The sequence below is a fragment of the Equus quagga genome, chromosome 5, assembly GCF_021613505.1.
Source record: "Equus quagga isolate Etosha38 chromosome 5, UCLA_HA_Equagga_1.0, whole genome shotgun sequence".
NCBI classification, from domain to species: Eukaryota; Metazoa; Chordata; class Mammalia; order Perissodactyla; family Equidae; genus Equus; species Equus quagga.
The window spans coordinates 58226694-58239409 of record NC_060271.1 but is presented as its reverse complement, the minus strand read 5'-3'; the positions used below and the strand labels follow the sequence as shown (position 1 = coordinate 58239409).

Here is a 12716-nt window from a genome sequence, read left to right as displayed (position 1 = left end):
TAGTATGAAAGTAAAAGCCACAAACTGCCTCAGGTTTACTTCTGGAGAATTTTCTCTTCTCCACTGTAGGTGGTCTAGGCAAGACCAAAGAGCAAAGTAGCCAAGCTGTAGGTATGTACATGACCCCGGATAAGTCCATCAGAGTCTCCCTCCTGGGACTATGAAGGTGAAGCAGAACAACGAAAGGATGGGAGAAAAAGTCTTTGGAGTTCTCTTATGCAGTGAGAGTGCTAATTCATTCATGCAGTGGGGATGCTATAAAGTATGGTCAACTGGTTCCTGCTACCCAGACCCCAGAGTTGGCTGGTTTCTCTTACTGTCCTTAATCTTCTCATTGGTTCTCTGGGCCTTCCAGTAATTTCCTCTTCTTTTTTTTTTGTGAGGAAGATTGGCCCTGACCTAACATCTGTGCCAATCTTCCTCTAGTTTATGTGAGATGCCACCACAGTGTGGCTTGATGAGTGGTGCTAGGTCCGCACCTGGGATCTGAACTTGTGACTCGGACCGCTGAAGTGGAGCATGTGAACTTAACCACTATGCTACAGGGCTGGCCCCAGTAATTTCCTTTTATTGCTTAAATTTTCCAGAATTGGTTACTGTTGCTTGCAACCAAAGAACTGTAATTAATTCAGGTCCTATATATTTATCTTCAGCCATGTTTTGTGGGAAGAGGACCCCTTGAAAGAATGTGTGGCAGCAACTACCGAAAATGGAAGAAAAGAAGCCAGTCCCTGCATCTTCAGTAAATAAGAGGAAGAAGACACAGGAGTTTGGTGTGGGCCTGAAGGATGTGGTGTACATCACTTAAGGAATATCAGCGTCACCACAGTCAGCCCTCAGTTACTCATGGAGCTGGAATTCTGTTCCTACCTTCTCCATTGTCCCACTGGCTAATAAGTCAGGCATTTCTCACAAGCAAAGCCCCAGTGACTCAGCCAGATACTGGGAAAGGACAAAAGGCTAGGTCAGGTTTTCCTCTTGTTAGCAATTCTGGTAAGACAGGGAGTAGGTTGACATTGAAATCATGGGCTAAAATGAGGTCTCGCTGGAAGATGCAGATGTTATTTACCATGATATTCATATTTACTACAAAACAAATATGCATATGTCCGTGCTCATTTCATGGAAACCATATTGTGAACTGGGTGGATTTTCTTTTTTTCTTTTTATGCTTATTTGCATTAAGAAAACTGGGAAATGAATTTTCTGTCATAATGGCAGCTGTTCCTTTGCCAGTGTTGAGCACAACGCATCCATATCAAACTCTCAAAAAGGGGCCATGTGAGCACCTGCCAACCTGGTCCACTCGTAGAGCTTTGCCTAGTAGCCGTGTCTTTTATAGTATTTAGCTCGGGCAATAATGTCATTGACGAAGTCATTGTCTATGTCTGCGGGGGTGGCAATGGCATCAATTCCTGACTTAAAGGCCGAGAGACCACCTGAAATGAAATACAGAGATTCAGAATGAAATATTAACTTACAGCAAAAATAAGATATGAACATTCCCAGCACGTCAGCCCTCCAGGCAAGCCTCCCAAAGCAGGCAGTCCCAGACCCTTCCTCCCCCTCTGAAAGGATCTACTACCCCAAGAATCACTGGGAAAATTTCAGATAGCTTTTCTTCTCCCTCTCCTTTTAAAGACTTGTCTTTTTCTTGCTGCAAAAGTTGTGTTTTCTCCCTGTAGTCTAGCCCTGGCAAAACTAGATCCCTAGTGAATCTCCAATCTGAGAATACTTGTAACGTTCTCTCAGTAACTCACTCCTTTATTCACTGATTCATTCAATAAATGTTTTTAAGCACCAACTATGTGCCAGGATGGGTGACACATTGAGTGCAGGGTAGACAACGGTACCCGAGACATAATCATTTCTTCATAGGGGTGTGTCTGTATATGTGTGTTTGTACGTACATGCATTTTACCCTAAAATTTTAATCTTCAATAGTTGTTTACGTGTTTAATATAATTGTGTTCTGCTCTGACATCTAGAGAAAAAGACCACTGGTCCTGATCCCTGCCTTCAAGTCTCCACTTGGACTTATCATGGTATCTAAAGCCCTGATGTCACTGAGAATGTTCACAGAGTAAAAATTTTTTCCAAACAATTCAGAAAGTGGCTTAGTTCCTTGCATCAGGAAAAACATCTATCAGAGGAAGACAAATGTATTCTTTTAACTGTTGCATTAACCCTCAAGGTATCACTCAATGGCTCATTAACCAACAAGAGGTGTAATAAGAACCCCAGCAGCTGGCAGAAGAGGAAACTGAAGTCCGGTAGGAAGACCACTCACAGTGACTGAGTGGCTCCAAGAGCACTGAGCAGCCTTTCCACGGCTCCTCTCGGACCACTGCTGACCCAATGAGAACGCTCCCCGGGAGGCCCAGGGCACGTCTGGCCTCCAGGGGTCTCACTCATTGCTCTTTTAAACAAAGCACCATGAATATGGCCTACCTTTGAGGTGTTCAGTCACACTCCACGTGGGGAATTTTTTCTGGATTGCCTTAAATCGGTCTGTTAGAATCCCAACAGCCTGCAAAAGGTGTTCTTTGCTGTCCCAGGTACCAACGGGGTGATGACTTTTTTTATCAAGCTAGAAAATTCAGATAATAATGTCAGCATCTGGATGAAGCAACACATTTTTCTGCTGTTCCTAATTTCCCCTCGTTGTATTCAAGTTCGTAGACATTGGCCTTGGCGCCCTTCCTTTATCCCCACAGAGTTAATTCTATAATCCTTTCTTTCACAGAAAAGCGAGTCAGACAAAGTAAGATTTGGGAGAAGCAGACGTGGCAGAGTTTTAGCTAAGCACACAAATATAAATAAATGAAAAAGTTATTTCAAAACAAATAATTAGCACCCAAAGTGTAGACATTTGCAGTCAAAAATAAAAATTTGTTTCAAACTGGGAAGGCTAGAAGTCTGGGTTTCTACAGACAATTTAAAATAAAGCGTGGAAGCAAAAATCCAGATAATTTGGATCCCTTTTCTCCAATTTGCCTACAGATTGAGTTCATTCCAGTAGGGCTTAATTATAGTGGTTTGATCTACATGGATGAAATTTTCTACTTCATAAACTCATAGGAGACACCTGTAATAGTGCCCTTTATAAGATTTTCTCAATTTAACTACATTGCATATTATTAACTGCAAATTGTACTTATGAAACTCATAAAATGTTTTTTCTGAAGATATTCAATAACTGATAAATCTTGAATGAAATGCCAAAGATGTGATGGAGAAATCCCAGGACAAATTACGCTGAAGTAACAGAGTGTTTTGAAACCTGGAAGTACTGCAAATAGATTTCCAATTTGGATCTGTAAGGAAGGATGAAGTGGGGCTGATTCGAGGTTTCTGTCTGAGTACCTGCATTAAGCCAAATTTAAGTCCCTTGTGGTCCCAGCCGTCTTTCAGGACGACTCCTCCATGGCTTTCTCTGGAGATGATGGCTGCAATGAGAGCAGGGTCCACGCAGTGCCTCAGCCCGACTTCTTTGATCAGAACCCGGTAAGGCTTTAAGGCCCTCAAATCCATCTCGGCAAACATTTCGGAACCGGGAATCCCTAAGTCAATAGAAAATAAACTACTGCAGCAAGGAATGCTTTTTCAAAGTTTAACCAGTTAGCCACACCCTGACCACAGCCCATAGGCTGGGACAACCATTCCAGGACAATTTTTGATCTCTGATTGCATAAACCTGGAAAGGTTCATAACCCCAGACAGATACCATTTCTGCTCTCTCATTCTTCTGTTTTCTGCCACTTTGGGGCATCGGGAAGACTCTTGGACTAGAAGTCAGCCAACCTAAGTTTGAGTCTTGTTCTGCCACTACCTAGCCCTGGGCCCTTGGGAAGTCTCTCTTCCTTGCTGAGCCTCATTTTCTGATCTGTAAACTGGGGAGGTAGGATTAGATTGACCTTGCAGCATCCAGCTCTGATACTCTAACACTGGGATAACATGAAGAAGACTTTGGAACAGGATTACAAAAGAGAGGACGTACAAAGCACAAGAGCCTTGCTTAAAATTCTGATGCTATAACATGAAGTAGACACAACAACAAAGAAAAAACAAAGCCAAAACTTAATATTTTCTTTAAGCAATAATTTCAATATGTAGTAATAAACAGATCTGGACAAGGTTTGCAAAGAATAGGGGAAGATGAAAAGAAGCAGTTTGTTAGGTTATTCAGGATTCTGTTTTGCTCTAATTTTTTATTTTGGTATTACTGCTGTAATAATGATTATATCTTTTCAAAATTAAACTACTTTCTAAGAAAGAATCTGAAAATGATGAAAGGCAAAAACCAAATGTTTGCTTGCTTTTCACTTACCACAGTTAAGCAACTTGGTTACATCACAGGAGGCGCCAGACGTCTCCATGATCATGATGTCGCCATAGCAGCCATGGTACAGGCGGGGATGCAGGTGAGGGTTCATCGACTGAGTGAAAGGGTACGAGCCCCTGGAAGTGCCTGGGGGACAGAGTGATAATTGATATGGCGCCTGTGAGAAAATACTGCTTGAGTTGCTGTAAGGAACATAGACTACTCCTTCTCCATTCCCTCCCCAGACCCCTAGAATGGCTCATCACACAGGTCAGAAGATTCCCCCTTCCCACTCTACTTCAACCTTAAAAAAATGTTAATCCAGCACTTAATTCTAAACATTGTGCAAAGTATTATGAAAATCAGTTCTTATAAGTCCCAAAAACATTTGCTATAATCTTGATTAGAATTAAAATTGCCGCTAGAGTTTTAGGCAGGAACTTTGAGAGAAATGTTAAGACCCTTCTGACACAAATACTTGTAGGGGTGTAAACATCTAGGTTAACAATTGCCTTTGTTTAGGAAGGTAAGAAAGAAGGGTACTATTACAATTTAAGATAAGAAAGCTTACCATTAACTTAAGATATTAGTTTTATGTCACCTTGCTGTGAAGCTGAGTTTCTAAGTCTAATTAATAAAATTGGAAATGAAATTTAACTTACCATTAAAATTTAAGCTAAATCTATTCTTATTTTTTATTTTGTCATTATGAAGTGAGTTTCTGTCCAAGTCTATTTACTAAAGGAGATAAGGAGCTTTTCTGTAAGTTGAAAAATTTGTTCTAATTAGTTCCTAGAATTGTTGACTTGTACCTTAAGACTACAAATATTTGTTGCAAGAAATTATATTTGTTAAAATGCTTGCTGTAAAAAAATACATTCAGTTAGTGTTGTAAACAGCATTTTTTAAAAATAGAGGTGGATTTTACTCATCCACCATAGGTCTAGTTCTGACTAATTTGACAGTATAAAGAAACTCTCTCAGAATTAGGCACACAACCAAAAAAAAATATTGATTTTAAAAGGAAAATAAAACAACTCTAAATGTTAACTTTTTAAAACTATATAATTTTTGAAAAGTGAAACTCATCAAAACAAACAAAAATACAGGCATAATCTGCTCTCTCTCATCTTCTAACAGGCAAAAAAGGAATTTTAAACAGACCAAGAAGTCAGATAGTGAAACTATCAAGTAAACTGGGGATACTAAGAAAGCTTATCTAGATAATAAAAGCAGCAGAAACCAGCAAAGCCATTAAGCTTCTATAAGCAGTGTGAATTCCCATGTGATGCAAAGAGCAGGAACCATCATATGGGCATGCCCCATGGCCTCAGTGTAGTATCTTGTGCCTACAATGTGTGTGGGAAATATATGTGAACGAATGAATGGATGTCTATGATACAGATCACATGTAAAATTGAGGTGTGGGTGTTCAGAGTCACAGTGCAGACTGAAAACAGGTATCCAGAATCTGACCATTTCTCACCACTTCTGCTATCACCATGGTCCAAACCGCCATCATTGCTCATCTGGACTATTATAACAGCCTCCTGACTGACATCCCGGCTCCACCTTTACAGTTTATTCTCCACCCAGCAGCCAGAGTGAGCCTGTGGCCACATGCAAGGGGTAATATCAGTCTTCTCTCTTAACCTTCCAGTGGCTTCCATCATTCAGAGGGATGGCCAAGTCTATATTGTGGCCTCTGAGCCCTACCTGATCTGGCTGGCCCTCTGCTCACTTCCTGACTTCTCCTTCCCTTCTCTAACTCTTCTGCAGCCACATTCTTCTCCTTGCTCATCCTGCAACATGCCAGGCAGGTTCCTGCCTCAAGGCCTTTGTATTTGTAATTCCTTTTGCCTAGAATTCTATTCCTCCAGACATCTATTTGCTGCCTCACTGCCTTCAGGTCTTTGTTCAAATACCAGCTTATCAGCAAAAGATATAGATAGACAGTTCATAGACAAAAGAAGAAAATGATCATTAAACATATAAACAATCATTCTCAAAAGAAGAGAATTCCATATTAAAGCTTCACTGAGACACTATTTTTTACCTATTTAATTCACAAGAATCCAAAAGTTTGACCACGTACTCCATGAGTGAGGTTGTGAGGGGGTAGGCTGTCTCATACATTGCTGTGGAGGAGGATTTCGCAATAGACGGTTGTATCAGCACTGCTTATAACAGCAAAGGACTGGAAACAGTGCAAAAGTCATTGATATAGGGACTGATTGAATAAGCTGAGCTAATTCCACACAATGGGGTGCTATGAAGCTATGAAAGGGAAAGAGGAAGAACTCTATATACTCCTATAAGATTATCTCCAGTAATAGAACAGTATTTATAGAATGGTACTCATTGTTTAAGAAAAGGGAGAAAATATGATTTTGTCTGTTTGTGTAATTTGCTTATATTTTTGAAAGAAACAATACAAGGAGGAACCAAAAACTAAAAAAAAATTGTTAGTTATGGGAGAGGGTAAGAAGAAGGTAAAGCAGATAGGGATAGAGGCTAGACTTCTCTAAATGTACCTTTTTTATAGTCTTTATTTTGGAGTCATGTAAGTGTTTCCATCATTTAAAAAATTAAATCAAATAGAAAAAGACGACATCCTAAAAAAATGAAAAATAAACATAACTCTAAATCAAATTGAAAACAATGCGTAGAGGAGAATTATTTCAAGTGACTTTAAAACATGTCAATGTAAGTATATATCACTTGTGGCACACATCCTATGAACATAAAGAATCATAAGAAAATCTTAAATTATATTACCAGTCTCAGCGTTGGTAACGCTGTCATAGTTATTTTGAAACTATTATGTATAAATAAGTAATCATGTTATTGTCATTAGGAACCAGGATATATAGTGTAAGACAGCACTGGTACAAATATAAGACCAACGTAAAACCCTTGTATTCTTAAATATGAAAATGAAATATTCATGTGAATGCATAATTATTTTCTCTTTTAAAAAATACGTATTTATGTATTTTCTAGTTCTCTCCACCAAAAAGACCTGGAATGACAACCCCATAGCAATGAAGCACCCCTAGCACCCCAAGTGTGATCTCTAGATACCATTTCCTGCTAAGAGGAATCAATGTTCCTCTGGAAAATGACTCATTCCTGGTCTGAGGCAGGAAATGTTCAAGATGAGCCAGGAACATCTTCTTGTGTCAGAGCTGGTTCTTACGTTACAGACACGTACAAAAAGTTCACAGGTGAAATGTCTTGATGTTTTGGATTGTTTTAAAATATTCCAACCACCTCCCCCCTACCCCCCTATGCAGAGATGAGGGCTAGATAAAATAAGAATGGCAAAATATTGAAAATATAGAAGCTGGATAATGTGTATGTGGGAGTTTATCGTTCTATTTTCTCCCCATTTTGTATGTTTAAAACTTTCTATAACAAACTTTTTAAAAAGTTATCTTATTAGAGAGTCTTTCTTGTCTATGTATATTAAAAAGGTAACACATTCATGCCTCATTCCTTGTTTCCCATTACCTTACACTAATTTATTTCTATCCCTTATCATCTTCTGACCTTTATTTTTCCCTTTATTTCTTCCTCTCTTTCTTTCCGCCTGCTCTTCTCACTAGAACATTTCTTTCTATGCTGTATCCTCCTCAGCATTTTGAACAATGCTTGGCACAAAGTAGACATTTAACAAATATTTGAGAAATGGGTAAATAGATGAGTGAACGAGAAGAAAAAGAATTATCTAAATTATCTGGATCAAGTGTCCATATATCAACAGGGTCAATATCCTTTTACTGGGGAGGCAACCTTTGCTAGACTCAACATGTGGCCCACAGACCACAGGCGTAAAAGTGCTCTGGGATGCCTAGTAAAAATGCATATCTCTTGGCTCCTCATACTACGTCTATTGAACCAGAATCTTTAGCTATAAGGCCAAAGAATCTGCACTTTAACCAGCATTCCCAGCAGACTCTTATGCATACCGAAGTCTGGGAACCACTGCTTTAAGGGGCTTGAAATATGACCACAGACCTTACACTACTTGTGTTGGCATCATAAACATACAAGCCTTTCTTAATTATAGTCACCTCTCAGTTAAACACAGCTACTATGGTAGATCATAATTAGTCTGCTGGCTCTATAACTCTGCTCCCACCTGGCAATTAAAGAAGGAGTAAAAATTAAACTATGCTCCCTTGCCTTTGACCATAGATAACAGGAAATTATCGCTTTTCAGCAGCCTTATTTTTCCAAATTTAGAATTAAACATTTTAGAAACACTTTCATCTCAATCTTCACACTATTGATAAGAACAACTTGAACATTGTTTACAATGGCTTTTCATTTTTTAGGCAGCAGTTTGAATCTCTTCTTATTCAAGATCCCTTATCATCTCACCTGCCTACCTTTCCAGCCTTGCCCTCAGAAATCTCTTCTGTTCTGGTCACACTGACCTGCTAACTGTATCCCAAACACTTTTCATGCATTTCTGCCTCTGTACCTTTCCTAAAGTCTTTCTTATCATCCAGCAGATTCTTCTCTTATTAAAACACGAAGCATTCTTCAACCATCACGTCCCCCAAAAAGCTTTGTTGGTTTCAACATGCCAACTAGATGTGAACTCTCCAACCTAAACTCCTTTCGTACTAGTGTTTTTCTAGCTACACTTGTTTAACTCTTATTTACTGTCCAGCATTGATAATTTTATCTTTACATGTCTTGCCTTCCAAGGCACTCTTCCATAAGTTCCCTCTGGTGGCGCCTTTACCTGCTTGGTAAACAGAATACACTCTGAAGACAGAAATCAGCAGTTGATTGATGGCTAGGCTGATTAGAAAGAGAGCCCATTACATGTAATCATTACTCTTTCTGATTCATGACTGTGCTGAATGTCTTTGTGGGCACCCTGTGAACAATGCTAAATGTCAATCAATGACTTACCAATAACGGCAATAAGTCCCAAAAACAGGATAGAGGAAAGCATGGTGTTGAATCTTATCCTACGGCACCTGTTATGATTTGAAAGAGAAACTGGTTAATTTTAAAACTTGAAAGTTCCCTAAAGAAAACTTGCTTTGATTTAAAAGAAATTTAGAGTCATTTCCAATTCAATAGCCTTTTTCCAGTTCCAAAATACTATTCTCATAAGCTCAGTATTATGGTTCATTGGATCACTCTCTTTCCTAAGCATAAACTCCCACTCATTTTAATCCAATTTCATGCTGACATGAGCCTGTGAACATCTTACATATGTTATCTGTACACATCCTCCCATCCCATCTCCAGGCTTGGCCATATCATAATATTTTTCCTATTCTTGTACTACAGCCTCCTTAGAAAATCCAAAGAAACTGCTAAGAGGAGCGTTAGAGATCGTGACTCAGAAGAGGTTTGCTGTGCCTCATATCTTCCTCCATAAACTCTATTCTTGGTTTCATTCGAAAGGCAACTTTTCTGTTTGACAAGATACAAGAAGGCTAGCACTAACCTGGTTTGTGACTTTGCAGAGAAAATCTCTTTTCTCTATTTGAGAAGATATTCTGTAATCAGCAGCAACCTGCACGTCAGGATTTTGGGAAGTGGTGGCCTTTGTCCTATAACACAGGTTTAACAATTTGGGAATCCATTAGTCGGTAGATCTCTGAGCGCCTGGCTTCAATCCGAGCAAACTTCAGCGCGGCTCTGCTGCTCTGGAGGAGGTTCTCTGCCAGCATGTGGACTCACCTGCCTCTTCTCACCTTTATTCTGTACCACCGATCACCGGGAGTGCTTTATATATGATTTAAAACCCTCTCTTTAAACCACTGACCTCATTAGGCCTGATTATAATAGTACTTTGGACTCAGGAGGCCCTTTTAATAAAAGGATTTCAAAGCATTTATTAACCACTATTAATTAATTAACCTAATGAACCCCCAGGTTGCACTGGAAGCATATATTTGGTAGATTGTTTCTGGGTATCTAAAGTTGTGCCAGGCAAACAGCTTCTCAATTTGAGAACAAGAAACAGATAATTAGCCTAAAAAAGATAAATAAACAGGAAATACTAGTAGCTCCCATTCCTGGATTGGTTGTTTGCCTAAAATGCTGAGCCTTCTGCTCTTTGTTCTTCGTTCCATTGTCACATGATCCCCGTCCCAACATGCCTCATGGCTCCTTGCTCTAATTCTACCTCTGATAAATAGATCCAAGAGTGGCTGCCCGCTCTGAAGGATCAACACAAGGCCAGGGAGTAGCAACATGGGTGCTGATTCCTCAAACTCTCTGAGGAAATGGGAAAAAAGGATTTGGTCAGGATGAAAAGTTCTTCAGGGATTATCTTTCTTCACACTTATGTCCAAAAGAAGTGATGAAGCACATTGTACAGCCTCAGGAACAGGAAATGGAAGGAATGTTCTTGAAACAGGCAAAGCACATTTCCCAAAGGAGAGGAAGGAGTCTGACATGGGTCCTTGCACAAGTGTAAGATGTTGCTGAGACTCACACAATCCTTCCACACAACCACCAAGTGGAGAGAGGTGTGAGGGGGACTGAGCAGGAGACAGAGAAGACAAAGGCTCTGAGTCAAACAACTTTCCAGGCTCCCTGGCAATGAATAAATCACAACTCCTCAGAGAGCATGCCCTCACAAAGCGCATCTCTGCACTACCTCATTGCATTCACTTCTGCCCCACCTGCCTTCTTGTTTGTCGAACAGACTGCCCTTTAAGTGGCCTCCGGCTTTCCATTCCAGGGAAGAAAGACAGGCATGTTTTGAATCAATAATGATTCCTGCCTTGACTATCAGGAAAATGACTCATGAGGGGTCTCCTCCACCACCACTGTCAATGCTGCAGTCAGGGCCACTCTTTAAGGAGGGGTTTTGCATGGGTCCAGCTGCTCCAAGGTAGCCCTCAGGAACACATGGGCTATCACCAGTGACAGTGGCAACATCACATTTACGTTGTGCTCATGGTCCTCCAGAGCACAGGGTGAGTTGGGAGAAAGAAGAAAGGGAGGGGAAGAAGGAGTGCAGGAAGAATGAAAAGTCAGGTGAAAGATACTAGATAAAGGCTGAGTCTGTCCCTAGATGCTCCTAGAGAATAAATGGAATAACAAAACATTGAAAGTACTGTTGAATGTAAAGCATACTGTATTCCTCTCCTTGTGTTCAGATAGTGGGGTTACAAGTCCTTCTCGGTATGAAGGTCTTAATGCCCAGGCAATCTGCAATTTAGATAATTGTTTTCAAAGGGATGTGGATTACTAAGTTTTGTTCAAATTGTGAGAATACAAATGGACACATATCTGACACCCATCATACATCAGATTCCTATGGACATTACGTCATTCAATCATCTGACAACCAGGTGAGATAGATACTACCCCTTATTTTAGAGGTGAAGAAACTGAGACACTGAGAAGTTAAGCAACTTGCCAGAGATGGCATAGTTAGGAGATGGCAAAGCTGAGATCTGAACCCAGGTCTATAAGATTCCAAAACCAATGCTCTTTCATGTCTGAGGTGACAGCACTATGAACAAATGACCCTGCAGGGTAATTATTGCAACAAGTTCAAACCATTCAATTTTAACACAAAGCATTGTCTGTGATCTGAATCAGTAATTCCAGTCACAGATATTTACCAATCATTCAAGTGTTTGTAGATACCGTTGTAGTTTTTAAACATAAATTAATATGAGTCAACTGAGTCCACAGTGGCTTTTTGTCACTCAAGAAGAGTAGCCAAGGAAACCATCAACAAAATGAAAAGAACCTACCAACTGGGAGAAGATATTTGCAAATCATATATCTGATAATGAATTAATATCCAAAAATACATAAGAATTCATACAACTCAACAACAAAGCAAAACAAACAACCCAATCCAAAGATGGACAGAGGATATGAACAGACATTTTTCCAAAGAAGGGGCTGACCCCATGGTCGAGTGGTTGGGTTCGCGGCCTTTGCTTCAGTGGCCCAGGGTTTTGCCAGTTCAAATGCTGGGTGCAGACATAGCACCGCTCATCAAGCCATGCTGATGCAGCATCTCACATGCCACAACTAGAAGGACTCACAACTAAAAATACAAAACTATGTACCAGGGGGCTTTGGGAGAAAAAGGAAAAATAAAATCTTTAAAAAAAAAAAAACTACAATGAAATACATCAATATAATGAAGGCTATATATGACAAACCCACAGCTAGCACCATTCTCGATGGAGAAAAACTGAAACCTATTCCTCTAAGAACAGGAACCAGAGAGGGATGCCCACTTTCACCACTCTTATTTAACACAGTATTAGAAGTCCTAGCCAGAGCAATCAGGCAAGAAAAAGAAATAGAAGGGATCCAAATGGAAAAGGAAGAAGTGAAACTGTCACTCTTTGCAGATGACATGAATTTACATATAGAAAACTGT

At 39.9% G+C, this 12716-nt stretch overlaps 1 protein-coding gene across 1 annotated transcript; it reads right to left on the bottom strand.

The window, feature by feature from the left end:
• Positions 1 to 539: 539 nt before the first annotated feature.
• LYG2 (lysozyme g2) lies at positions 540 to 10058 on the bottom strand. Its single transcript, XM_046661679.1, has 6 exons — positions 9801 to 10058; positions 9254 to 9321; positions 4331 to 4471; positions 3367 to 3563; positions 2452 to 2590; positions 540 to 1439 (listed from the first exon to the last, which is right to left on the bottom strand). Exons 2-6 carry the CDS (start codon positions 9294 to 9296, stop codon positions 1321 to 1323), a joined length of 639 nt encoding a protein of 212 aa, XP_046517635.1. The 5' UTR covers positions 9297 to 9321; positions 9801 to 10058; the 3' UTR covers positions 540 to 1320.
• Between the last annotated feature and the right edge of the window lie 2658 nt (positions 10059 to 12716).